Genomic DNA, 27,380 nt, shown 5'->3' with positions numbered 1-27,380 from the left:
CCGCCGGGCACTGCCGACGCCCGCAGTCCCTGCATCGCGAGCTGAAACTGGGGTTCGGGCGTTCGGAGCCCAGGGGTTCCTCTGTCCACACGGTTAGGGACCCAGAGGCGAAGGAGCCTCAGCCGCAGCTCGCAGCGCCGGGAAGATGGTCTGCCGTAGCTGCCGCACTCCCGTCAGTGCAGGAAGTCACTGCGCACGCCGGCTCTCGTGGCGCGGGCGGCGGTACCCACACCCCGCGGGCTCCAGGGCCCGGCCCCCGCGTCCCGCCGACCCGCCGCTCCGGGAGGCCGCCGCGCACGCGCCGATGGGAAGGGCGCCCGCCCCTCCGCCCGCCAGGGGGCGCTGGCTGTCCCGCCGCCACCACCGCTGCCGCCGCCGCCGCCGCCTCTCTCCCGGCCAGACCCGGGCGGCGCCGGCCCCCTCGCGGGCCGCGGGTCCGCCTCCGCCGCGCGGAGGGCGTGGGCTGCCGCCTCCCGGAAGCGGCGGCGGCGGCGGCGCGGAGCCCAGCGGGCGTGGGTCCCGCGGCAGCAATGCGTGGCGGCCTCTTGTGACTTGACAGCGGCGGCCGGGCCGGGGCCGCTGAATGGCGGCTCGCTGAGGCGGCAGCGGGGCTGCTCGGGGCGGGGCGGGGCGCGGCGGCCTGATGCTGCTCAAGCTCCTGCAGAGGCAGACCTACACCTGCCTGTCCCACAGGTATGGGCTCTACGTCTGCTTCGTGGGCGTCGTTGTCACCATCGTCTCCGCCTTCCAGTTTGGAGAGGTGAGTAGCGGCGCGGGCGCCCGGGCTGGGAGCCCCGAACCTGCACGACCCCGCGGCCCCCCAAGCCCAGCCCAGCCCCAGCCCCAGCCCCTGCCCACGCCCCCCGCCTCCCCGTCGTCCTGCAGCCGCGGAGACGAAGGAGCCTCCCGGAGGAGCGCGGTGTCGGCGTCCGGGACCCAGGGCCCGTCGCCCCGACGCTCTGGGGAGGGCGCCCGCTCCGCCGGCAGCGTCCCCTGCAGGGGCTTCCTCCCGGACACTCGGGTCACCGCGGCGGCTCGCGCAGGCCCGCCCTCCCCGAAGCCCCTCCGGGACCCGGAGCCGTGTCGTTTCGCTTTCCTGGACTCCCCCGAATCCTCCTCCTTTGCCCCTCCCGCGGACACCCTTCTGATCTTTCCACTTCGACAAAGGCACTTTGTCTTCTGTAATCTCGTTTCTTGCCGGATTTCAGGACTTTCTCCGAGGGCTGCGTGTACGCGAATTTGCAGTGAGGACGGGGTACTGGACCCGAATTTAAAGACTTAACTTGCGGAAGAGATTTTTTTTTTTTTCCGCTTTTGTTCTGTTCTGGGAGCACCAGTTATCCTGCGGAGTCTCTGTGTGCGCGTGAGATGTCGGAGAGCTCTTGGCGGCCCAGACATGCGTCCCTATCCCGAGATCAGCGGAGGCCTGGGCTCTCACCTGACCGGGAAGCCGTGACCTGGACTCCCGCGCCCAGCGTCTCCGGAGCCAGCACAAGCCCTTGGGTCATGGGATATGCTGATGATTTAGACTCTGGATAACACGAGTCGGATCTTTCTTGATCTGCTCGTGGTTAATGTGCAACAGTTTGCTTAGACCCTGTAAACTCTTTAGAGGTCCAAACAATAGGTTTGGGGAGGTGGAAACACACAGGTTTAGTAGATTTTATGCCTGTTTGGATAGTAGATTAAACATTTGCTTGAAGGAAACAACCCTTTGGTTTAGGTTGGATAGCTGTTAGATTCCCGACAGTCTAACATGGTGTTCTTGATCCTAAACACGCGGTGTACAGAGATTGGGCAGCTCAGAAGTGGAAGAGTACACGGATGTGACTTTAGAGAACACATTTACAAATAAGTATAGCTCCTGGGAGAAAAATTGTATTGTCAAATTGTTGGAAATATGTCTCTTTGTTTTAATATTTCCTTTCTTTTCTTTCTTTTTTTTTTTTTTTTTTTGGTAGGAGGGTTGCAGAAGGTTTTCAAATTAAGAGAATGGTTTTTAGAAATGCCACAGTATACATTTACTTATGCTGGATTGTAAGCTTCATAAGAGAGGGTGCTGTTGACTGTAATCCTGATCCAAGCACTGTGCCAGGTCCTGCCAGCATAGGCAGTCTAAATATTTGTTTAATGAGTAAATGAATTAATTATGTGGCATGATTGCCAAGTGCACAGTTTTAGTAGTTCTTGTTCTAGAGGCAAATGAAAATAAGTCTTAAAAGTCAGGGTAAGAACATGCCCAGACTTGGAAATATGGAATACGTTCTATCTTTGTTTCATGTACTGCAATCTAATATAGTGGATGTAGGTATTCACAGTGGACTGTCTTATTCTTGATAAAAGAGTTTTTTGGCCCTGAGTAATTTAATTTAATAATTTTTAAAGATTTTATTTATTCATGAGAGACACACACAGAGAGGCAGAGACACAGGCAGAGGGAGAAGCAGGCTCCATGCAGGGGGCCCGATGTGGGACTCAGTCTCAGGACCTGATCACGCCCTGAGCTGAAGGCAGAGGCTCAATAGCTGAGCCACCTACGGGTCTCTTAATTTAATTTTTTAAAGACTCTGTTTATTTGAGAGAGAGAAAAGAGAAGGGGGAAGGGGCAGAGGGAGAGGGAGAAGCAGACTCCCCACAGAGCAGGGAAACCCTGTGGGGCTTCATCCCAGGACCCTGGGATCAAGACCTGAGCTGAAGGTAGATGTGTAACTGACTGAGCCCCCCAGGCGCCCTGGACCCAAGTAATTTTAAGTTAGGTATTTACTAACACTCCTGCAGTGTGAAGGTGACTTAAAGGCATCAGTTGCTAGAATTTTTCATTTTATATATTCCATGCTTGGTTATTTATTTACCAAAAGAAAGACATTTGTCAGCTTTGAAATGGCCACAAATCTTTAAGTTTGTAACAGATAAAAGAAGTAATAGGCAAAGAATGTCAGAATGTCAGCAAGTGGCATGGAAGGTAGAGACAGCTGGCTCAGTGCCACTAATACATTGCCCAGGTACAATTTCTTTCTTCCTTTTTTCTTTTTCTTTTTCTTTTACATAGGCTCCACACCTATCATGGGGCTTGAACTGATGGCCTGGAGATCTGAGAGTCGCACAGTCTAACTGAGGTAGCCAGGGACCCCCCTGTAGTACAAATGCAGCACAGTGGAAAAGAGGAGCCTTGAGATTGGGCAGATCAGGGTTTGAATCCTGGTGCCAGTATTAATGATCATGATAAGAGCTCACGTATAGGGCTTACTGGGTACCAGGCATTCTCTCAACCGCTTTACATATATTAATTCATATAATCTTCACAACAGTGCCTCTGTGAAATGAGTACTATTATTATGTCCATTTTATAGGTGATGAAACTGAAGCACTTGCACAGACTAATCCAGCTAGTTCATGGCGGAGCCGGGCCTTAAACCAAGGCACTGTCTGGTTCCTTGCTGTTGCTCTTAAGCACGTATCTTCATGGTTTCACACAGTCTGGGCTGTCCTTTGTATGATCTTGGAAAACATATTTAACCTTTTTGAACCTCAGCTTCCTTATCTTTGAAATTGAGATAAGAGTACCTTCCTTGCAGAGTTGATAGGATTAAATAACACTCTTCTGCAAGGCACCTTTCTCTTTTTAAAAAATATTTATTTATTCATGAGAGACTCAGAGAAAGGCAGAGACAGAGGCAGAGGGAGAAGCAGGTTCCCTGCAGGGAGCCTGATTCAGGACTCCATCCTAGGACCCCAGGATCACGACCTGAGCTGAGGGCAGACCAGACACTCAACCACTGAGCCACCCAAGAGTCCCAAGAGGGTCCTTCTTAACTGTGAATTCGTTAATATTCCCCCCTGCCTCAGTATAAGTGGTACTGGCTGCTACCTTTTGATAAGCCATTTATATACTCATCTAAATTTTGAGGAAGAAAAATATAATGGAGAGAAGTATTAACACAATATTTTTTAAGGTTTCCCTTTATGTTGAGCCAGGTAGTTTCTGGAGAACTCTTGAGAACTCTGATCATACAAAAGCAAAGCTGGATCCAAACCCGCAGGGTAACCCTCAGGATGGAGACTAATAGCCACCAAAGTATACTACCTTGGGGTGAGGGTAGCAGATGGGAGCTCATATAATGTCAATGAGTCGATTGCCCAAGTCCTGTGGCCTCATTTCCTTGTCTACAAATGCAGGCACTAGATTACTGTGCTCCTAAGATCATTTTTAGCTCAGAAACTTCTGATTTTAATTATTTGTCCTCTGTCAATATCATATAGACTTTAAAACGTGTGCTTTTGAAGTAGAATTTTATTACTTCATCAGTATTTGGTTGAACCATTTATATACAAATCCACGATCCTGTATCTGAAAATTCTACTGAATTAACCTTATAATTAAACATCAGTAGCGTTTACAGTGAAACAGTATTCTCACTCAGGAAAATAAAGACTATAAATAATTTCCAGTCAGTCACAGGCCAAGTTTTGCCACCAGATGAGTTCAGGTGGTCAGGTTTTGTTGCCAAATCAGGTACAAAAGTCTTCAGTGTTGAGAACTTTCTGGATTTCAGGATTGTAACCTAGAGGACTTTGTGTGCATATCTGTATGTGTGTGTAGTTAGTGTGTGTGTAAAATGTATCACTTCCTTAAGTACACTGAGTATGGACACAAGTAAGTACCCCAAAATTAACTTCCAGGAGGAGGCAGGTTTAGGTGGAAATCTGCGTGTGGGGGTCCTAACTTTCCTGGCCTCCCTGCTCCCTCTGGCCCGCATGCTTTCTGCCACTGCGGATTAATGAGATGTTACTGTTCAGTGAAAAAGAAGGTTGAAAACTGGGTCCAGCCCTTGGTGACCAGTTTCTCATCCTCCCTTATTTGAGGAAAGAAATTAATTCCTGTGTATTTGATTAGTTCATTCATTAAACAGATATATTCTGAGTGTGTCCTTTTTTTTTTTTTTTTTTTTTAAGATTGTATTTATTTATTCATGAGAGATGCAGAGATATAGGCAGAGGGAGAAGCAGGCTTCATGCAGAGAGCCCAACATGGGACTCGATCCTGGCTAGGATCACACCCTGGGCTGAAGGCTGGTGCTAAACCCCTGAGCCACCTGGGTTGTCCTCTGTGTTCTTGCCAAAGGCAACAGATAGGTGGAGGCAGGCACCTGGCCTGAGGACAAGTAGGCGGCCCAGCCCTGGATCTAGTTCCACCCGAGCTGTGACCCTCAGTGCTTTCCATCCTGTGTTACTCCTCCCAGCTGCCTCCTGGTTTGGGGCAGCCGCTCTCTCCTCTCTCCTCTGTTAGCTCTACCTCCTGTAGATTTCTTTTGGGGGTAAGGAAAGCTTTTGTTATTAAAAGTAATGTTTTAAAAAGACGAGATTCTAAGACTCCCATTTTAGCTTTAATGTTCTGTGAATATACATTTATTGAGTGCTTCATATGAGAAAGCATGAATTTTTTTCAAGATTGTATTTATTTATTCATGAGAGACACAGAGAGAGGGGCAGACAAAGGCAGAGGGAGAAGCAGCAGGAGCCTGACTCAGGGGATTGGATCCTGGGACCTGCCCTGAGCCCTGAGGGGAAGGCAGATGTTCAACCAGGGAGCCACCTAGGCATCCCAGAAAACATGTATTGTAATGTAATGTCGTTTGCACTACAGAGAAAATGCCAGTGGCCACACAAGAGGCTTTTGAAATGGTCTTTTTCTTTTGTGGGGTTTGGGAAAGACACACAGCCCTGTTAACTATCTCAGCAAGGACCTTGTCTTAGTCCCTGCTGCATTCTTAGCATTTAGAAAGTGCTTAGTACCCAGTTGGTGCCAAATAAATACTTGATGATGGATGAGTGAGTGAATTAGTTAGTTGGGGTGATCTTCACAAACATCCCTTTAAGCTCATTTCTAAAAAAATAATGCAGACCCTGACCGAGCTACTTTGATACAGAGCCTGTTGCCGACCCGTTGTCCCTAGCTACTGTTGATTTCTCAGACACTGTTGGTCCAACTGTCCTGTGTATGGTGAGTGGCGCTAGCAGGTGTACAAAGACCATAGAGCTTACCATTGGCCGTCCTTGTGTAGTTGAGGTGAGGCTGTGCCATGTGCACGAGCAACTGTAAGAGGAAGTAGGTAATCGAGTGAGTGTGTGCACAGTAATTGCTTAGGCCATCAGAGGAAAGGAAGAAAATTCTGGGTTGAAACATCTTCGAGGACATTGAGGCTTTTAGGGGGAGGCAAAAACTTTTCCCTTTTGACCTGTTAGTGGTTTACAGTTGCTGCTCGCAGTAGTGGTGCTTGGTTGCCCGTGACAGAACCCAGCTCGGACCTGCTGTAGGAAGGCAGGTGGCTCTATGGCCCCTGTAGTTGAGAACAGGGTGCAGAGCTCCTCACGAGTTTGGACAGAGGTGCTCACGTGATGTTGTGGAGAACCCCTTTTTGTCCCTGTGCTGCAGCTGTTGGTTGAGGACTCGGGCAGGTGCTGCCGGCGTGGGAGGGCATGGCCGCCAGTGCCCCGGCGGCTACTCTGTCAGGGTGGTGACCCTAGCAAGGGAGTTTCCTTCTCGTGCCTGCCCGCCATGGCCTGGGTGCCCCTCCTGTGCCCTGGCAAGCCACCCGTGCCATCACAGAGCTGGGCTTGGGGCCTTGGCATTCCTGATCAGGAGCTAAGGGCTCCCCCTGGGAGGTGGTCAGGAACTGAGAGTTCCCCCCAGGAGGTGGCCAGGTGCAGAGGGCTCCTCCGGGGGTCACGAGGCTGTTCTGGAGAGCAGGGCCAAGCAGCAGGTGACCCACAAACTGCCTGACGCTCAAGCCCGTTTCCTCCCCTAGGGCCTGACCATGCACGCTGTGACTGTGGTAGTGTTTACCCTTTACCTTCTTCTTCAAAGTGTAAGAGTCACTTCTGTTTGGGCGGCCTAGTAAGGACCTTGTCTGGGAACTGGTATTCTTAGCTGGGCATAGGGTTTTAGCTGTGCTAATACGCAGCCTGTGTGCCCTTACATCTTTCTGTGGCGACTCATTACATATCTTTAATATGGTCATTTGAGAGTTACATTTTTAGCATTGAGGTCTAAATATTGTTAATTTTGTTAGTGAAATTTAGCATGTTGTGAGAGAAAAAACTTGCCCTTTTTGTAGCCGTGTGCCTGGAAATTCTTATGCCCTCTTTTGTCACAGAGAGCACCCTCCCTGTTCTCCTTGCCCACCCACTGCTCTCTTGGTCTTGAATATTGGGGTTCCCCAGTGTGGCTCCATGGCTGTCTGCTCCCACGGAGAATGTTGTGTTTCAGACCCCCATGCACATGTTTGTGTGTCCTGTCCCCAGCTTCAGACAACAAGCTCCAATCCCACACGTCCTTCTACCTGCCTCCCCTGTGCTCCTTACCACCCTGCCTCCCTTTACAGGCCGTGCTCATTCTTCCAGGTACTTTCTCTTCACCGCACCTGGACATGGCTCCAGAATAAGTCCTTAAAGTGTATGATTCCTCTGTCCTGCAGGCTCTTCCAGAAAGTACAGGAGGAACTTGACCCAAGATCTCAGCAGACTTTTCCTGGAGTTGGCTGCAACTGGGTCATAGAGCATTTCCTAAACCACCCCCTTGAAAGGAGGAGGACGTTGCTTTTTTTTTTTTTTTTTTTTTAAGATTTTATTTATTTATTCATGAGTGACTCAGAAAGACAGAGGCAGAGACACAGGCTGAAGGAGAAGCAAGCTCCCTGCAGGGAGCCTAATGTGGGACCCCATCCCATGATCCCGGAGATCACCACCTGAGCCAAAGACAGACACTCAGCTGCTGAGCCACCCAGGCATCCCAAGGATGTTGCTTTTTGGCCAGTCTGATCCATTACTGAATTTAGGGCCTGTCTCCTAAGCATATATGTTCCATGGGTGTGGAGTTCACTAGAACAGGACAGGGAAGTGGTGTTGGGTCGGCCACGGCAGTACGTATCATGTCCAGTAAGCACAATGGGGGGGATGTGTGGCACTTGCCACGTTAGATAAGCACCACAGATATGGAGTAAATGTCTATCTCCTGCCCACCTTTTATGTTAACTTACAGGGTTAGCTCTACGTCCCCCTCCGCATGAAGACTCAGGTGGGCTCAAGCCTTCTCTTGTCACTCCCAGGTAATAAAAAGTCTGTGGTCAGTTCACATTATAAATCATAATGTCATTTCAGCAGCTTTGAGCCTGTTGAATTTGAAGCCTCTTACCTGCCTAGCTCAGGGCTGCCTTAGGCAGAAAGCCTGAAAGTGAGGAAGGAGGGTTAGGCACAGTGGGCTACTTTTCTCTTTGCTCATCTGATGCTTCTCCTTCTCCTCCATAGCCCATTTCTGGCCCTTCCTTGGGCCAGCGCCTGGGAGGTTGGAGCACCTAGAAGAGGGGAAGGAAGTGAGAGCAGGAAAGCCCTTCCAAAACAGGTGCCAGAGCTCTCTAGAATTTGCAGGTGTCAAAGCTTATTCTCTCTTGAATGCTTCCAAAGTGTCTCCAGAGACCACACCCTGGGAGCCATGACTTGCTTTAACTCTGGTGAGCGCAGATGCCTCCTCATGTAGGCTGGTTGTGTACCCTTCCTTGGTCTTAGGGATCTGATGATACCATGGGGCTCTCATCTCAGTCTCTTTGCCTTTCTTTTCGGGGACCCTGGACCTGACCTAAGATCTGCAGGTATTCTCTTGTGCATGGCATACATCTGGTACATGGGAGACCCATGCACTTTGCTTTGTAGGGGAGGAAGTATATCTCTTTCCTCTGTTCTTCTGAGTTCTCGGCTAGGGCCCCTGTGACAAGAGGCAGATTGATAAGAGAAAAGCATACATATTTATTTAATGTAAGTTTTACATGATGTGGGAGCCTTCACAAAGAAACAGAGACCTCCCCCCCCCCCCCCCCCGCAAAGTAGTTAAACCTGAGCATTTTTATTGTAGTTTTGATGAAGAGGGGAGAATTTTGGAAAATTGTGATACGATAAAAAAGAGAATGAGCTAAGTAGAGTAAGCTGGGGAAACCAAGGCCTGTTCATTCACATTTCTTTCAGCAATACTTGTTCTTCGGAGATAAGGATCCTCCTTTCCTGCTGGTTTAGAGTCTGATGACCTGCTTCAGGGGAAGGTCAGGAAATTCTGCACCTGCTGTTTCTCAAATTCCTTCAGCTTAAAATATTCAATAAGGCAGGTGCTGTATTTGGGGATAGGATATCCTGAACCCTTTCAGCACAGAGACAGGGAGCATGGGCTGATTCTAGCACAGCAGCACCTCTCCTTTGTCCTCAGAGCAGTTAGCCAGCTAGCCCTTCTGTTTCTTGGGAGTGAGACAGATGTGGCATCTACCCAGCTGCACGGGCCTCTCCTAGCTTCAGGAGAATGGAAGAGATTTCCACCCTTCCCTTTTAGATGAGGTGAAGTGGGTTTGCAGAATGTCAGCAGCTTCGTAGACCCTCCCCTGGACCTTTCTAGCATGAGTTGGATGAGTTTTCAGCCACCTCCTGAGGAAACTTTGCTTCTTGTTTCAACTCTTCACTTTGGAATGTGACATCTGGTCTTTTGGTGCCTCAGAAGAAACTTAGGTTTACATGCACATTTTCTCAGTGCAGTTAGATGAGTTTGCCCAGGATATGAAACCTATTTGCCATTTTTGTACTCAGCATCCTGAGCACAAGACATTGCCTTTCTTACCTAAGGGTCCCTGTGCCCAGCATAATACTAAACTCATTCATTCTGTTAGCACATTGTGTGTTATGTGTTAGAGCACCATGCTGGGCCTTGGGCATAGAGCAGTGAGCAAAGCAGGCGGTTCCTACAGAGAAGGAGCTTATATTCTGGTCCTACCGTCAGATGTTAAATGCTTCTTAATACAGTGGTAAGAAATGCTACAAAGGAGAGGGTGTTGTGGGAGAGACCAGCAATGTCCTGTCTGGTGCCTGGGTCAGGAGAGGCTTTCTTGATGTTATTGGAGCTCAGTTCTGAAGGGTCAGAGTTGCTGAGGCAGAGGACAGAGCCTAGTGTTTTCTGTAGGCCACGGGTTCTCAACCAGGGGCAGTTTTGCCCCAAAGGCATTTGGCAATGTTTGGAGACATTTTGGGTTGTCCCTGCTGGGGCACAGGGTAGGGTTGGTGCTACTGGTGTTTACTGTGTGAAGGCCAGAGGTTCTGTGAAACATCCTACAATGTACAGGACAGGACCCACAGCAAAGATTATCCAGTCCCAAGTGTCAGTAGTGCTCAGACTCCGGAACCACTGTGAAGGTCTTGAAATTGGGGTACATTTGAGAAGGTGAACAAGGACCCATGCGCTGGAGGTGGAGAGTGAGAAAGTGAGGATCTAGGGAAGACTGGTGTGGTTGGTGGTGCCTGCCTCCTAGCACTTAGTAGGTTAGAGTTTGGGTGTTTGTCCTGAGGATAGTGGGATGCCATTCAAAGTTGTCATGGACTGGCTTTTACTGAGTGAAAGCCAGGATGCTGATAAACCTTCTGTAACGCACAGGACAGCCCCCACAATAATGTGTTTTCAGTAGTGCCAAAGTGGAAGAAGCTGAATTAGAGAGCAAGAAGGCTGAGGGCACTTGATCAGGAAACTTGGACTAGGCTGGTAGAAGGGCATGTTAAGGGAAGTGGACAGATTTGAGATATTTCAGAGGCAAAATCCTCTGGTCTTTATGTTCTATTACAGAGTGCCAGACACTCTGCAGACATCGTGGGTTACAAAAGTGAGCAAGACAGACAAGTTCTTTTGCTCTGCCAGCTGCTAACTATAGATGCTATGCGAATGAATAGGTGCTTTGCTGAATACTTACAAAAATCATTTTTATTAATTGATTGTGATTGAGTCCTAGTGAGGAAAGATGGTTTAAATGACGTGCCTCATGTATGCAAGGTACCTTGCATGATGCCTGGTGTAGGATGCTTACTGCATGCTAAGTCAGTGCCACGTGTCCCATCCCAGGACCGTTCTTCCCTTGGCCAGGATGCTGCATGGAGGGCAGCAGGAGACCAGCTTTCTGGTCTGGTGTCCAAGGTCACATCGAAGAGTACATTAATTTTTCCTTAGAGACAGAGCTGGAAGGTTTGCAGTGCTTTCTTTACCTGAGTGCACTTTATTATGGCTGATGTGAAAACAGCAGGGACATTAATTTAACACAGGCTGTGCTTTACAATAACATACGTTATTTGTTCCTTCTAAAATGTAACAGATCACTGTAATGTCATAAGTTCTGCACACTCACAGAGTATCTTGTAATACCTCTTAACTGTCCTTTAGATTGATTGTTCCAGTCTTGTGATCCACATTGCTGTATCTTTAGTAGGTGATTAGTCATCCTGTGTGTGATTCATACTCGCACTAAATTAAGCAGGGGAAAATCTTTGAAAAATCTTTGAAAAATGTTACAGACTAAGTCACACTTGTGCAGGGAGAGCCAGTTGCATTCTACCCTGAGACTAAGAACCATACTGCCCACTTTACAATTGCTTCCTAAAATTATTTCTTCCTTTGGGTTCTAGATTTATCTTTCCCCCCGGATATATCTTTTATTCCCCCTTCACTACCTCGTTCCATTAACTTCATTCCTATCTCTGATTCATTCCAAATTGGATAAAACTTCTTTACCAAATTCTCAGAAGCCATTTATTTGACAGTTTTACAGAGGTGCTCTGCTGCCTACTGGAGACACAGAGGGTTCAGTTTATGCTTTTGAGGTGCTCACTCTAGATAGGGAGATGGACAAGCAAATAGACAAAATGCATTGTGATAAATTAAGTTGAAGGAATAGGCATGGGTGTTTCTCAGACATAAGAGTGACATCTGAACTTGATCTTGAAGGAGCTAGCATAGATGGCTCAAGGGAAGGAAAAGGAACTCCCACTTGGTTGTGGTGTATAATGCTTTCTATACATTGTTGGATACAATGTTGTGGATAACATTGAGGATTTTCATATCTATGTTCATGAGAAACATTGCTTATAATACTTTTCTTCATAGAATGAATTAGGAAGTTGGTTTTCTGGAAGGAGTTGTAGAGAATTGGTATAGTTTCTTCCTTAAATGTTTGGTAGAAATCACTAGTGAACCCATCAGGGCCAGGTGCTTTCTGTTTCAGAGTTTATTAATTACTGAGTCACATTCTTTAATAGGTCTTTGCCTATTCGGCCTACTTGTTTCTTGTTTGAGCTTTGGTAGATTGTGTCTCTCAAGGAATTGGTCCATCTCATTTAAGCTGTCAGATTTGTAGTCAGGGTTGTTCACAGTTCCTTTACTACTCTTTTCAGAGGAGTATTGTAGTCACTCCTCTTTTGAATGATTGTTACAAAACACAAATAACATAAACTTTACCATTTTAATAATTTTTTAAGTATACAATTCAGTGACATCAATTGCATTTTCATCATGCAACCATTACCACTATTTCCAAAACTTTCCATCACCCTAAACAGAAGCTCTGTAACTTTTAAGCAATAACTCCATTTACCCCTTGGGGCCTTGTAGGCTCTAATTTCTGTCTGTATGGATTTGCCTATTCTGACTATTTTATATCAAGGACATTTCATATAATACTTCTTTACTTGTTCTGGCAGTTTCTGCTTGTTTTTCAGTGTTTCTGGGGTGAGCGAGGGGATGAGACATTGGAGTTGCTTATTCTGCCATTTTGCCAACATCATGCTTCAGCCTGATAAGTTTTGATTATTGCTTTCTGCACATAATATTTTACCAAATACTTGATCCTTTGATGGGTCTGTATGTTTCACAAAGGAAGATACTTAGTTTTGGCCTTTGCTATGTCCTCAGAGTCTAGAATGGTACCATATTAACATTTACTGAGTTATTGAATTAAGTTACTAATTTTTAATAATTATTTGAAAATAAGATTTTAAAAAAATATTTTATTTATTTATTTGATAGTGAGAACGAGACTATGCATGCATGCACATGCACTAGCAGGGGAAGAAGCAGAGGGAGAGGGAGAGGCAAGCAGGCTCTCCACTGAGCAGGGAGCCCGATGAAGAGGGCTCGATCCGAGGACCCTGGGATTATGACCTAAGCCGAAGACAGACACTTAACTGACTGAGCCACCCAGGCACCCTGAAAATAAGTTTTATTTTTTTTTTAAATAGCTTCATAATGTTTGTGGAACTATATTTTCCTGTTCACCTATTGTTTAATTATTAAACTACTATTTTCAGGTTTTATTTTTATAAGTACTAATGGCCATTATCATATTTGTATAGACCTTTGGGTACATCTGCGATGATTTCCATGGCTTGTATATATTAGAACTAGAATTAGCCAGAACAAAAGACATTTTATTTGGTCCTTTCATACATAATGCTAATTGCCTCTCAGGAAAGGGGTAATTTTTTAAAATGACTTGGCAGCTATTTAAAGATATATAACATATTTTTCAACTAACTTATGAGTTTTATGCACTTCAGACTCATAAAAAGAGATCTCTTCTTGATATATTTAAACAATGTTTTTAACTAGCTGTTAGAATGAGATAACATTCGTTTTGTTGATGGAAAGCAAGTGCAATATCACAAGCAGATATTTTGTAAAACTTTATCTCATTTCACTAGTTTTTTATTTAAGTTAAATTTTGCCAAAATAAAGTAAAAAAAGAAACCTAATTTATTAATTTTAGTTTCTGGTTTAATAGTTACAATGGAAATATCTACAAAGTTCAACTATACTTTCGTTCATATTTTGGTTATATTTTTCACATGCTATATTGTAGTTATTTGTCTCATATTTATCTCTCCAGCAGGCTGTGAGCCCCTTGAGGGGCTAAATAAAGTTAGTCTTAATAACTTATGTTTTCTGTAGTATTTTGTAGTTGTCAGAATATATGGATATATATCTGCTCAATCGTTTTTTGTATCCCTTGTAGGATAAGATATTACTTAAATTTTATACTTGGCATTTAGAGAAGTTTAAGTGACTTTCCTAAAATCACAAGACTGGGGCCTTCTTGTGTGACTCTTGCTTAACTTTAAGGATTGAATAGTCACCATACTGCCCAGTGGAACTTTGTGCAATGATGGAAGTATTCTGTGATCCTGAGCTATCCAGTACAGTGGCCACTAACACTATGAGTACTTGAGATGTGGCTGATGTGACTAAGGTACTGAGCTTTTTATTAAGTTTTATTTAGTCTTCATTTAGATACCCATATGTGGCTAGTGCATACCATTTTGGACAGCGCAGGTCTACACTCATAGGTGGAGTAATTGTTTGCCAGCACTTTATAGCAGAGACTCAGACATTGGCTTGCCAAGTGGAACACTGGATTTGAAGTCCATCCTATACAATTCTGTGATTCTATAAACTGACCAGTAAAACAAGTAGACCCACTACACGCAGAAAGTCCATTTGAATACATTTTGAAAATATCTTTGGTAGGTTTTTTTTTTTTTCTTTTACTTTTTATAAGTGTGGTTGCAGGAGGTTCTTTTTCCCCTTTAGATAAAAATTTTTTTACAATGAACTGTCAAAGTTTTAATGTTTTTTCTTTTTTTTTAAGATTTTATCTTATTCATGAGAGAGAGAGAGAGGCAGAGACACAGGCAGAGGGACAAGCAGGCTCCATGCAGGGAGCCCAATGTGGGACTCGATCCCGAGACTCCAGGATCACGCTCTGAGCCAAAGGCAGATGCTCAACCACTGAGCCACCCAGGCGTCCCAGTTTAATGTTTTTTAATTCCACTTTTTGATATGATTTCCTTAATTATTTTGTTCCCCACTTCCTATCCCTGTGGCAAACAGTCCTCCACCTCTCTCTGCTCCTTCATGTCCTTCGAAATCTGTTTTCTGTCCTAGGACAAGGGGAGAGATTTTGTTAAGCTGTCGTCATTAACTCTGTCCTTGATTATTTTTTTCTGTCAGTCACCTATTTCACTGTGTACTTACTTACTTATTTATTTTTAAGATTTTATTTTATTTACTCATGAGAGACACAGAGCGAGAGAGAGAGAGGCAGAGACACAGGCAGAGGGAGAAGCAGGCTCCATGCAGGGAGCCTGAAGTGGGACTTGATCCCGGGTCTCCATCATTGATCAGCTCCACGGATCACACCGTGGGCTACAGGTGGCACTAAACCACTGTGCCACCGGGGCTGCCCCTCTGTACTCATTTAAAAGCTGAACAGTAAATATTCCTTAATCATTTCATGCAAGTAAATAGTAACAGAGGTGTCAGCTCCTTAAGACAGAGGCCTAATTTCCATTTTGTGCTTCTTCACATGTTCAACAAATGTATGTTGTGTGTCTAATTTTGCGAAGGATTCAAGGAAGGTAGAAATGGTCTAGAAAAGTGTTTTTGAATTTAATTAATGTTTGAGTAAATAGTGGTCATGCATCTTGGATTTGGATCATTTCTTTTATGTGAAATAGGGGAAATCATCCAGTTATAATAACCATTCAGCTCTTAGTAAGAAATGGGTTAATTTCTTATTTTAGTCACTTTGCATTGGGAAATGCTACAGACTGAATGACTATGTCCTCTCAAAATTTATCTGTTGAAATTTTATCTCCAGTGTGATAGTATCAGCACGTGGGGCCTTTGGGAGCTGATTGGGTCATGAGGATGGACATTAATAACCTTATGAAGAGACTTCAGAGAGATTCTTAACCCCTCCTGTTGTATAAGGTGACACAAGGAGAGGGCAGTCTGAATCAGGAGGCAGGCTTTCAGCAGACACCCAGTCTCCGTGCCTTGATCTTAGTCTTCCCAGTCTCCAGAGTTGTGAGAAATACATTTCTGATGTTGATAAGCTACCCCGTCCATGGTAGTTTGTCATAGCAGCCCGGATGGTGATGAGCAGATTGACTTCCTGATTGGTATCAAGGAAGAGAGTTAGTAGAAAAGATAAAGCTTAGAATATTTTTAAGACATCTTGGTCTCATGTAGTGCCTCTTAATGAAAAATTTTGTTTTCAGAGACTGAGGAACATGTTATAATCTAGGAATATTATAAACTTTTTTTGGAATATTATAAACTTTGAATATCATTATTGGTGTGTGAAAAGCTCTGTCATTGTTACTTTGGGTTCTTAATGCTTGAGGCTGGAGAGCCCCAATATTTTAAGTTTTATAAGGTAAGCACTAAGCATACCACATTCTTTTTTTTTTTTTTTTTAAATCTATTTTTTGTTTGTTTTTAAGTAGGCTCCACACCTAGCATGGAGCCCACCATGGGGGCTTGAACTCACAGCCCTGAGATCATGAGTCGGTCACTAAACTGACTGAGCCATCCAGGCATTCCGCATGTCACACTTCTATCCTTGAAAAATTGAGGAAGAGACATTTGCTTTTACGAAGAGTTTTAGACCCTTGTGTGTCTAGCCTGCCATTGTCTCTTCATTAACTCTAGCCTGTAGCTTTTACCTCGAGTATCCTGGAATGAATCTGACAGCAGAAAGTCCTGGAGGGAAACTATGTCATGTAAGCTGTTCCAAGATGTTTGCCTTATAAAACTAGTAGCCATTTTTATTCATCCTTAGAATGTTTATTGGTTTTTGTGCAAGGCACTGTGCAAGGTTCTGGGAATAAAATTTAGAAAGAGAACAAGTTCTTGACTTTGAGTTACTCATAGAAGTTAAGCAAATATTTAAACAGGTAGATTGTATTGCAGCATGAACACGTGAACACTTTTAGTGGATGTATTATACAGCCCTGTGTGATATGCACATCTCATTTACTCATGAGAACAATCATGTGAAATAGGTGGTGTTCATACCTTAATTCCACAGGAGAAGAAATTAAGAATAGACAAATGCCATAGATCATTTATTGGTTAAGTGTCAGATTGAAACTCATGTCTTCTGATTGTAAATCTTATTATCATTGCACTGTATACCAGTTGTCTTCTGGATAATTACCTTTCTCTTTTCCTAACTGGGAAATCCCTCTAATAGGATTATGGAGCTTGTGTCTCAGTAACTATTATTCTTTTACAGGCAGGCATTTGAACTTGTTCAAGAATTACAAAAATCTTCAACCAAAGCATGTACCAGTTTTATAACTTTAAAAAGTTGATCATCCAAAAATTTTAGTATTTGTATGCACAAGCCAGCTAAAGGACTATTAGGCATTCTAAAAATACTGGGGGAGAAACATAAATTTATTTTGGACTGTGGTCATTTATAAACATGCCAGGGTCGTTGAATTAAGGATGAGAGGCATACCAGTTTTGGAATTGGTTGAATGATCACATTTATAAGTGTATGTTTTACAAAGCTAGTTGTGTGTAAAGGAAGCATTGGAGGAGACCTCCTGCTGAAGCTGAGAGAGCCTGGGCAAAGCTGAACAGGAACAATGGCTCGGGAGTTGGGCTGATTCACATCTCAGCCCCATACACACAGCTGTGTGGCCTGGAGCTGCTCTTTGGGCAATGACCCATTGAAGGGCCTACCTCACAGCTAGCACCTTGTTGCAGGGGTGCAGTGGGTAGGAGAGGAGCACCTGGCAGGATGGTGTTGGGCAGTGTGTGATGTGCGAGCAACACGTTAAGGCTGACTTTGGCTGCAATGAACACATGTGTACACAGTGACCAGTAATTGACCTTGAATACCCTGAATGCCATGAGTATTACAATGGAGTCTTGAAAGTGGTAAATATTTTAAACTCGTAGAATAAACTACCTTAAATCATTTAAAAAATTCTTTATTAATAATACATTGCTTATGTGGTATTTCAGAGCTCCTGTAGTATTCTAATAAATAGTATTTTACTTCATTATATCTTAAGTCTTACCAACAAACTACTTTTAATGGCAGAAAATGTAAATACTCTGAAAAGAATCGTGTAGAAAGGAAGTGTGTGTGTGTGTGTGTGTGTGTGTGTGTGTGGCGAGGGGGTTGGATAGCACAAAATAGCAAGAAGGAAATTTTTTGAAGGCCAGCATTATGTCTGTAAAAATCACATCAGTTTTCCGTTTTTCTCCATAAAAATTTTGCATTACTACCAATATAATATTTTAAATGTGTTTCCATTATACAAATGATGGTTCAGGAAGAGATGTTTCGTTTACCCGTGATGTCTAACATGCCTGGTACCTTCCTCAGACCTTTTATTTATGCATGTCAAGTGGGAATCCGTCTCGTGCTGAAGCAACACAACAGACTGATGAAATACGTTTGGTACTTAGTTCATAGTTGAGGAAACTGAGTACCCACAGTTAGACAGCTACTAAATAGAAGAACTGGGAGGTTCTCCCCCAGAGGTGTTCCAAGTCCCCAAATCCAGTCTTTTTTTTTTTTTTTTCTAAGATTTTATGTGTTTGGGGGAGAGAGTACACATGTAGGAGCGGGGGCAGGTGTAGAGAGAGAGGGAAGGGTGGACTCCACCCACGCTGAGCAGGGAGCCAGATGTGGAGCTCCATCCCAGGGCCCTGGGTCATGAACTGAGCCCAAGGCAGAAGCTTAATCCCCTGAGCCACCCTTGCATCCCCAAATCTGGTCTTATGCTACTTCTGCCATAACCAGATAATATTTATGACAAGAAGATGCTATATAATGAATTGTGCTGGGTATGAGTTGACGATACATAGAATTGAAAGCATTTCTGTACCCTCAAGCAGTTTATAACTTAATTGGTCTGGCCAGATGCTACATGAGGGGGAAGGTAAATAACAATGAAAAAGCCAAGGGATGCAAGGCAAGAAATGTTAGAGGGTAGTGAGTCATTGATTTCCAAATAAGCAGTAGAGAGCAAAGTTAAAGCCCTACGGAGGAAGCATTGAAGGTGGGCCAAAGAATACGGAAAGGCTTCGTGGATGAAAAGGGACTTAGTTTTATAGTAGTTAGTGTTTCTTTGACCTTGTCCTCTGGTCTTTTGTTTATTGCTATTAATGTCTGGAAACAAGATCTGATTGCAAGCCTAGGTCTATTTTTGCTTCTTTGTTATTTGAAAGGTATTTATATTTGTATAGTTTACCCCAGAATAAATAATCTGGTAATTGTCCATTAAGATTTCTGTTCTCTTCTACACCATCCTTGATAGTGTAAGAAAATGATCTGACACTAAGGTCTTCTAAAAGTGACAGCTGGCATGAAACTCCATGTCCCCTGAGTCATAACCCAGTATTCCTACTATATTCCCTGAGATTGAGGTGTGCACAATTCTGGGCTGATAGGAACACTCCTAAATGTGATTGATAAGGACTCTTTGCTGCTGCTGTGCTTTTTAATAATACACATTGGAGATGGTGAGATAATTTATCAGATAAAGGAAGGCACGTCGTGTCAACATACAGCACATCAGCATTTCTCAGCCATTTGTGAAGTGTGCCCTTCCTGATATTATCTCCCTGTCTTCTGGGTAGCACCAGGAGCCAAGAACAATGATATTGAGCTTCATCTTTTGTGGTTTGTTTTATAAAAATAATGTACTAGTTGTCCTTTAGCAGCAACATAGGGATATTGATGGAGAGTTGCTTCTGTTTGATCTCGATACATTGATCCAAATCAATATAATTATGTTATTAAAAATAGATATATATTCCATATTTGGCAAAGAAGATGGCATTTTATAGCTATATGGCTTCCCTTGGGTTTGGTGTTATGTGTGATACTACCATAGAGCTCATTCCCCTTCCTTTTGGAATTTCCAGTCCAGATGGAAAGGCCAGTTGTATGCATACACAGCCTCAAATCTACCATGGCTAACATGCGGATCCCACCAGCTCTCATCCTCGCTACACCTGTCCCTCCTCTGTCATTAAATGGCCCCACTGTCTCTTTAGTCACTCATTCTAGAAATTCTGGAAACCTAGCCACACCTTGTTTCTCTTCCCCTTCATCACTCCCTCATCCAGTCTGGCAGTAGGTCCCTCCAACACACCCTTCATACCCCAGCTGCTGACAGACTCCTGCTTATCCTTTACAACTGCTAACATTGCTTCTTCAGGGAAGTCTTCCTAGACAGAGGTGCTCCTTCTCCAGTGCAGTTGCAGCTGGCAATAAACTTCTCTATTCATTGTTGCCTATAGTTCCTTCAAGCCAGGGAATTTACTTTTCTCTTGGTAAACCCAGTACAAGGCACATTAGACCCTTAGTTTTTAAATCAGTACATTGAGTGATGGGAGGATTATTAGTTGAATTTGTGGTGTTTGTGAAGCATCCTACTGAAGTAAGATTGTGCAGAGGTCAGATATTGAAAATTTGAATGTCATATAAAGAAGTGAGCAGTTACAGCTGGGCACATGGGTCCAGATGGCCTCCCCAGTAGCCACATGTCATCATGCGACTGCATTCAGGCCAGTGAAAACAGAAGTGGTAGGTGCCCCTTCTAAGAAGTTTCCTTAATGGGGATCCCTGGGTGGCGCAGCGGTTTGGCGCCTGCCTTTGGCCCAGGGCGCGATCCTGGAGACCCGGGATCGAATCCCACATCAGGCTCCCGGTGCATGGAGCCTGCTTCTCCCTCTGCCTATGTCTCTGCCTCTCTCTCTTTCTCTCTCTGTGACTATCATAAATAAATAAAAATTAAAAAAAAAAAAAAGAAGTTTCCTTAATGGAGGGGCATGTCATTCCCTATCTCTCCTTTCTGCTGGCTGGATTGAAATCTGAATTATTTGGGCTCCCATGGTCATCTAAGTGTAGCAGGGCCACACATCCTAGGGTTTGCAGTGTAGGAAACTGGCAGAACCCTGGCAGGGAGGGGGGCATTCCAGGAAGAGTAGTGGAATGAAAGGACATATTTAAGGTCAGATAGAAGAAGATGACCTGGCAAAGGATACTGAAAAGGAGTCACAATAGTGTTAGGAGAAAAACTAGGGAAGTGGTTCACTAAGGAGGAACTGGGTAGCTCCTACCAGTTAAGTAAGATAGAGATGGGGAAAATGTCACCGAGTTCCACAACATGGAGGCCTTGGCAAGACCACTGACATGGTAAGGGCCAATATGATATTAGGGAGGCTGAAAGGTAGATAGTGTAGGGGAGGCTCCTCCAAAGGTATTTGCCCTTGAAAGAGAGAATTTGGAATAGAGGGACCAACCGGCAGAGGATGTAGGGTGAAGGAAAGGTTTTGATTATTGAGATTACTGGAATATGCTGATGGAAGTAATCCTGTTGAGGGGAAAAGAGAGCAGACAAGGTCTTGAGACAAATTGATGAGATCCAGAGCAGATGGACACAGAGTTAGCAAGGAGGAGGATCCCTGCCTTTGTGGTGAAGGGCGTGAAGAAGAAAATGGGCACATATGTGGGTGCTTGTAGATTCGGGGTGCAGACGTGAGGGAGCTCCTCTCTGAAGCTTTCTACTGTCTCCTGACATAGCAAGGTCATTGGCTCAAACGTCGGAGACAGTAAGGCCATCACCCTGTCTCATGTCCTTCTTCCCAGGACAGCTTTGTTGCCCTGTGTTGTGAGGAGAGCCTCCAAGTGTTGGGTGGATCACATGGCTGCCTGCAGCTCCTTGAGTGCCTCTGCCTCCCAAGGCAGGTGGCACCTGCAGTTGAGCCCAGCTTCCCATCCAGGCCATGCTGCCCACTTACTAGCTGTGCCCTGGCCAGAGCCAGCCATCCTGGACCTGGAGTCCACCCAGCCTGGCTGCTCTTTGGCTCTGAGTATGGTCCTGTGGCACCGGCCCTTTTTCCCCACCCTGTGAGCTCACCCTAAGATCCCGTTCTCATGTAGCATCCTTTGACATCTCTTCCATTCTCCCCTGTGCCCCCAGGCCAGTTGCTACAGCTTCTGTCTGTCTGTATAACTGTTCTTCGGTTGTAGTTTTTTAATCTGGATTGAGCACGCTGTTTGGTTTACGTGTGGTAGGCACTGGGCGAATGGATGAATTCTGATTGAGTTACCTGTTCCTTTAGTGATTCTTAATGACATTGAAATGAAATGAAAGTTATATGCTCTTAGTATTTGATACAAGGAAAACATTTTTCTTTCTTTCTTTTTTTTTTTTTTTTTTTCCTAGGTGGTTCTGGAATGGAGCCGGGATCAATACCATGTTTTGTTTGATTCCTACAGAGACAATATTGCTGGAAAGTCCTTCCAGAATCGGTAAGAAGAGATCAGTTTTGGAGAGTAGCTTATTTGGACTTAAGAGATGAGTCATGAGATTACTCTTACTTTAAATAGAACAGTTGAAGTTGAAGGGGTTTTTCCAGGTGTAGATACGGTTTAACTTACTCGAGACCATTCCTGTCTGAAGGAACTTTGTGGTCCTTCCTCAGGTTTTATGATTGAAAAATCTGATTCTCTAAGAGTAATCCTGCCTTGCAGAGTTATGTGATCATCTTATCATCACCCCAGTTCTGTGAGGTAATTCCATCAGGTAATTCCATCCCCCTGTAGAATGAGGTGGTTACTCTGGCCAGTATTCTTCTTTTCCAAGCCTGGCCCATATTCTTCTGTGGACATCACTCTGTTAACCAGGGGGAGTCCCATGGAAGTCACCAGGACTGACCCCCATCCCGCCCCCACAGACACTACATCTCTGCTGTCCCGCTGTGAGGAGGAGCAAACAGCCTCACAGCTTGGATCTTTTCCTCTATAAGGCCAAACTTCCTGGTACAGCCACTCTTGAAGGCTACCGTCAACCATTGTTTTCCTTGGAATTTTTTTCCGCCCTCATTAAGGTAGGCTTCAGAGTAGAATCAGCCTTTTCCCACATCCTCCTTTTCTTCCTGAAGCTACAATGAATTATACAGTCTGCTTTTAAATTTTGTCTATGAAATTATTACTTATTGTTTTATATCATAAAAGTAGTTTATGTCTGTGGTTGAAAAGCATGGGTGGCTCAGTCAATTAGACATCTCCTTCGGCTCAGGTCATGATCCCAGAATCCTGGGATCAGCCCCATATCGGGCTCCCTGAGCAGGGAGTCTGCTTCTCCCTCTGCCCCTTCTCTTTGCTCGTGCTTGTGCACACTCACTTGCTCTTCGCTCTCATAAATAAATAAATAAATAAATAAATAAATAAATAAATAGATAGATAAATAAATGAAAACAGTTCAAATAGCATAGACAAATAAAAATTTATGCCTCTCTGTTCCATTTTGGATTTTCCCTCATCCAGAGGAAGCATTATTAAATTTTTATTTTGGATTTTTCTGGTAATCATCATTCTAACTTTAAAAAATAGATGGAGTTCTCTCCTTTTTTTATTTATCCATTTTATGTAGTATTTATTTATTGACTCTTCCGTTGTCACAGTGCACAGCTAATCATTACAGGGCAAGGAACAGTAGGTGACCAGAACAAATGTAGGGCAGCTAACAAGTGTAGTTACCCCACAAAAGTCTATATGTCAGAGGCCATAACTAAAAAAAACCTCCCTGGATCCTGACTGTCCATTTCCCCCTGAGGATAGTTCTCATAAATCTTTCCCTCTCTTCTCACTGAACCAGAAAACCTAATGGAACTATGAGTAACCACAGTTGGTATCAGTCGGCACACCTGGACAGTTTTCTCAGAACCTCTAGGCTGCATTACCAATCACTCTGGAGCCCTTGCTCTCTGCTTAAAAGCACTTCCTTATCCCTCTGTTCACTTTTTTATGAGTGCCCATGTGATTTCTATCAAATCAGTGGTTTTTAAATTACTGTACTCCTTGGATGTAAGCACTGTTGGAGTCATGAACGTCTCAGGGAGGGAGGGCTCAGGGATTCTTTGAATTGACATAAAGCTTTACTCTTTGCTTCGTGCCCTATGTGTGAATGACATCCCTGAATCTGCTCCCTTTAACAAAAATAAATCTTTGAGTCTTCCTCTGTTTTAGACACTGAGGTATTACAGCAGTAAAGAATCGCATAGTCTAGTAGGGAGAATAATAGCATGTAAGCAAATAATTTGTGAAGTAGGGAAACTCTAGGTTTTTTCTTAGGACCTCTCTCTCTTTTTTAAAGATTTTTTTTATTCACTTGAGAGAGAGAGAGAGAGAGAGAGAGAAAGAAAGAGCAGCGGAGGGAGGCAGAGGGAGAAGAAGACCACACTGAGCAGGGAGCCCGACTTAGGGCTCAATCCCAGGACCCAGAGATCATGACCTGAGCCAAAGGCAGATGCTTAACTATTTGAACCACCCAGGCACCCCTCTTAGGATTTCTTATAAACAGTTTTCAAAGCCCCTAGGGGTCTCTAAAATCAAAACTATTTCTTTTAACAATACTAAGGTGTTATTTGGCTTTTTTACTGTGTTGACATTTGTACTGATGGTGTAAAAGCATTGATGGGTAAAACTGCCACATCTTAGCATGAGTCATTGTAGTCTTCACCACCCCATATTGCAGTGGTAAGATAAAAGCTAGTTTCACTTAAAAATGTTCATGATGAAGCAGTAAAAGTTAATAATTTGATTATATCTTGGCCCTTTGACCCCACATCTTTTTAATGTTCTTTGTGATGAAATGTACCTGACTGTTGGTGATTGTCTTGAGAAAAAGTGCCATGTGATTGTTAGAGCTGCAGCCTATACTAGCCCTTCTGTTCTGTGGATCACTGTTGTCATAACTTGAAAGGACAGATAACAGTATTATTACTCAGACTTGGTCATTTGGCAGATGTTTCTTGACAGTGAACAAAGCAATTGTCTTTCTCTAAGATTTTATTTATTTACTTGACAGAGGGCACAAACTGAGTAGCAGAGGGAGAGGGAGAAGTAGCTGAGCAGGGAGCCCGACATGGGGCCCCATCCCAGGACCCTGGGATCATGACCTGAGCCGAAGGCAGACACTTAACCCACTAAGCCACGCAGGAACCCTGTATCTCTTGAAGGAAAAAAGAATAGTATTCGTTGCCAGTGATAAAATTTGAGCTTTCAGGTGAAAATAGGAACTTGGGAAAACTTGTTTCTGTCACTGTGAGCTTAACGGCTTCACAGTATAAGACTTATCTGTTTAGATCTGTGACATTGTCCAAAAATCAAATTTGCTGGTATTATATAAGAAAATGAAGGAAATAGGGCACCATTTGGCAGATCTGCCTTAACTCAATAAGCTATTATTTTCCAGACATTGTTATGGGATCATTGTTACAGACGTTACAGAATCTTGCATGGGGAAGAAAGCCATTCAAAGCGCAAGAAGGACCAATGGATTTCAGTGGAAAAGCACAAAAAGTTCATTAATGTGGCTTCATATTCCACACTGCAGCTAATTTTTAAGCAACTACCATTTACTTTGGTGTAGGATCAGAGAGAAAAATCCACTACTACTGGCAAAGGCTATGAAAATACACCTCTCCTTTCCCACTCCATATCTGGGAGTTGTATGAGCCTGGGTTTTCTTCATATATCACCACCAGAACAACCTGTGGGAAAAGATTGAATGCACAAGTTCTGAGGTGCTTTGCTCTCTTCTACTAAGTCATTAAAGAGATTGATAGAAATGTAAAACAATGCCACTCTTCTCACTAAATTTTGTTGTTTTGGAAAATATTGTTATTTTCACTTAAAAAGTTATCATGTTAACATGAAGAGTTTTTTTTGTTTTGAAATGAATTTATTATATTTTTAAAGTGCTGGTTTTACTTTTAAATATGGCAAATGTGAATAGTTATAACCTATAAACAAAAGCTTTTTGGGGTTCTTAATAATTATTAAGTGTGAAGGGTCTAGAGAAAGTTGGTGAGAACCATTTCTTTAACATAGCAGTTCTCGGAGCACCTGGGCGGCTCAGGCAGTTAGGTATCTGTCTTGGGCTCAGTCATGATCTTAGAGCCCTGCAGCTGGTTCCCTGCTTCTCCCTCTGCCATTCCCCTTGCTTGTGTGCATGCTCTGTCAAATGAATAAATAAACTTTTTTTTTTTTAAAGAAGAAACCATAGCAATTCTCAAAACCTTAGTGTGCAGCAGAATCACATGGAAGGTTTGAAAAAATGCATTTTCTCACCATGCCCAGAGTTTCTGAGTCTGAAGGTCTCAGAAGGGTTCAGAATTTTCATTTCTAACAAGTTCACTGAGGATACTGATGCTGCCAGTCTGGTGACTACACTTTGAGAACAATTCATTCTTGGATTCTTAATGAAATAGTTTTCCTACTTCATTTTCATTATAGCTGATTTTCCTAAGAAAACCTCAAAATGAATTGTCTTTTTTTTTTTTTTCTTTTAAAGACTTTATTTATTCATGAGAGACACAGAGAGAATGGCAGAGACACAGGCAGAGGGAGAAGCAGGCGCCCCTGCAGGGAGCCTGATGTGGGACTCCATCCCAGGACCCTGGGGTTATGGCCTGAGCCGAAGGCAGCCGCTCACCTGCTGAGCCACCCAGGTGCCCCTGGATTGTCTTTTTTTAAATCACATATTTATCAAGTGCCAACACAACCTACTGTGCCTTATGCTGTGCTAAATGCTGATGGTGCATGCACATTTGCAGAAAAGCCTGCCCTAAAGGAGCTTTAAAACTTTAGAAGAAAATGTAGCTTTAGAAAATCCAGATATTGAGGTCAGCAGTTTTAATCAAACATTCTTGTTCTTTTTCTGAAAAATTTTGTGTATGTGTTAAATATTTTTCCTCCTAATTTTAGATTGCATTAAAATATAGTTTGATTTTTATATAAGGATATTTCAAAATTGCCTAATTTTGAAGATGACAAGTAAATGGATCATATATAACATATCACATGTTCTGATATATTTTTTTGATATATTTTTAAATATTGCAGTATTTATAGGAAGTTTTCATTATTTTGCTAGTTTCTCTCCAAGTCTTTTTAATGTTATTTGAAATGTTTAAAACAAAGTTTTGTTCTGTTTGTCATTAAGAAGTGAATATGTAAATTATTTATTGCTATTAATTGTGAGGCATTAAGTCAGTCTGAGGACTAGTCCTTCATTTCTAAAATATAGGTATTAGATTAAGGGTAAAATTTCTTCCAACTCTTTGATTCTAAGATACCATTTAAGTTTTCAGTGTTCTTACCTATTTTATGGAATGTAGAATCAAGGGACTACATTCATAGCATCCTTTATATGTGATAGTGCCTTGTATATTCACTTTAAACTGATTAAAATAAAAGCTATATTACTGTCACTGTGGCTTTGGTTCTGAGTCATAGATGACATTTAGTCTCTAAGATAAAGGCTTTCTTCTCATCTGGAAACTAAGATGTAGTGGTCTCGTGGTTAGAAAGACTCAAACTCGCTGTGGCCATGTCTAATAGTAGAAAAACAACTGACTCACTGACCTTGAGCAGATCATATGGTCTCCTTAGTTTGTTAGTTTAACACTGGAGAATTAAATTGATCATCTAATACAACCTTATTAGAATAGCCAGTACATAATAAACCCATTATATACTTAATGTTTTCCCCAATTGAACATGTATAGATATCTGCTGATTCTATTAAAAAGTTTCTAATAGCAGATAATTACTTGTACGAGATAGCTTTGGAAACGTGTCATTTTTTTTAACCTTAAAAAAAAACTTGAAGCAGTTTTTTCAAATTAATTTTTGGTCTGAGAAACTGGGAGT

At 43.4% G+C, this 27,380-nt stretch overlaps 1 protein-coding gene across 4 annotated transcripts in view; it reads left to right on the top strand.

Annotated features, from left to right (window-relative positions):
• Window positions 1-459: 459 nt before the first annotated feature.
• Window positions 460-27,380, top strand: part of GNPTAB (N-acetylglucosamine-1-phosphate transferase subunits alpha and beta) — a 71,388-nt gene continuing 44,467 nt past the window's right edge. For 3 of the 4 annotated variants that reach the window (XM_035699395.2, XM_025439094.3, XM_025439090.3), the window contains exons 1-2: window positions 460-760; window positions 21,886-21,971. In XM_035699395.2, coding sequence (XP_035555288.1) covers window positions 644-760; window positions 21,886-21,971 — 203 coding nt within the window. In that variant the 5' untranslated portion in view covers window positions 460-643. The remainder of the gene's footprint in view (window positions 761-21,885; window positions 21,972-27,380) is intronic. The other variant, XM_025439092.3, reaches the window with a different exon arrangement.

Source organism: Canis lupus, chromosome 15, assembly GCF_003254725.2.
Source record: "Canis lupus dingo isolate Sandy chromosome 15, ASM325472v2, whole genome shotgun sequence".
NCBI classification, from domain to species: domain Eukaryota; kingdom Metazoa; phylum Chordata; class Mammalia; order Carnivora; family Canidae; genus Canis; species Canis lupus.
This window is presented reverse-complemented; position numbering and strand designations above follow the sequence as displayed.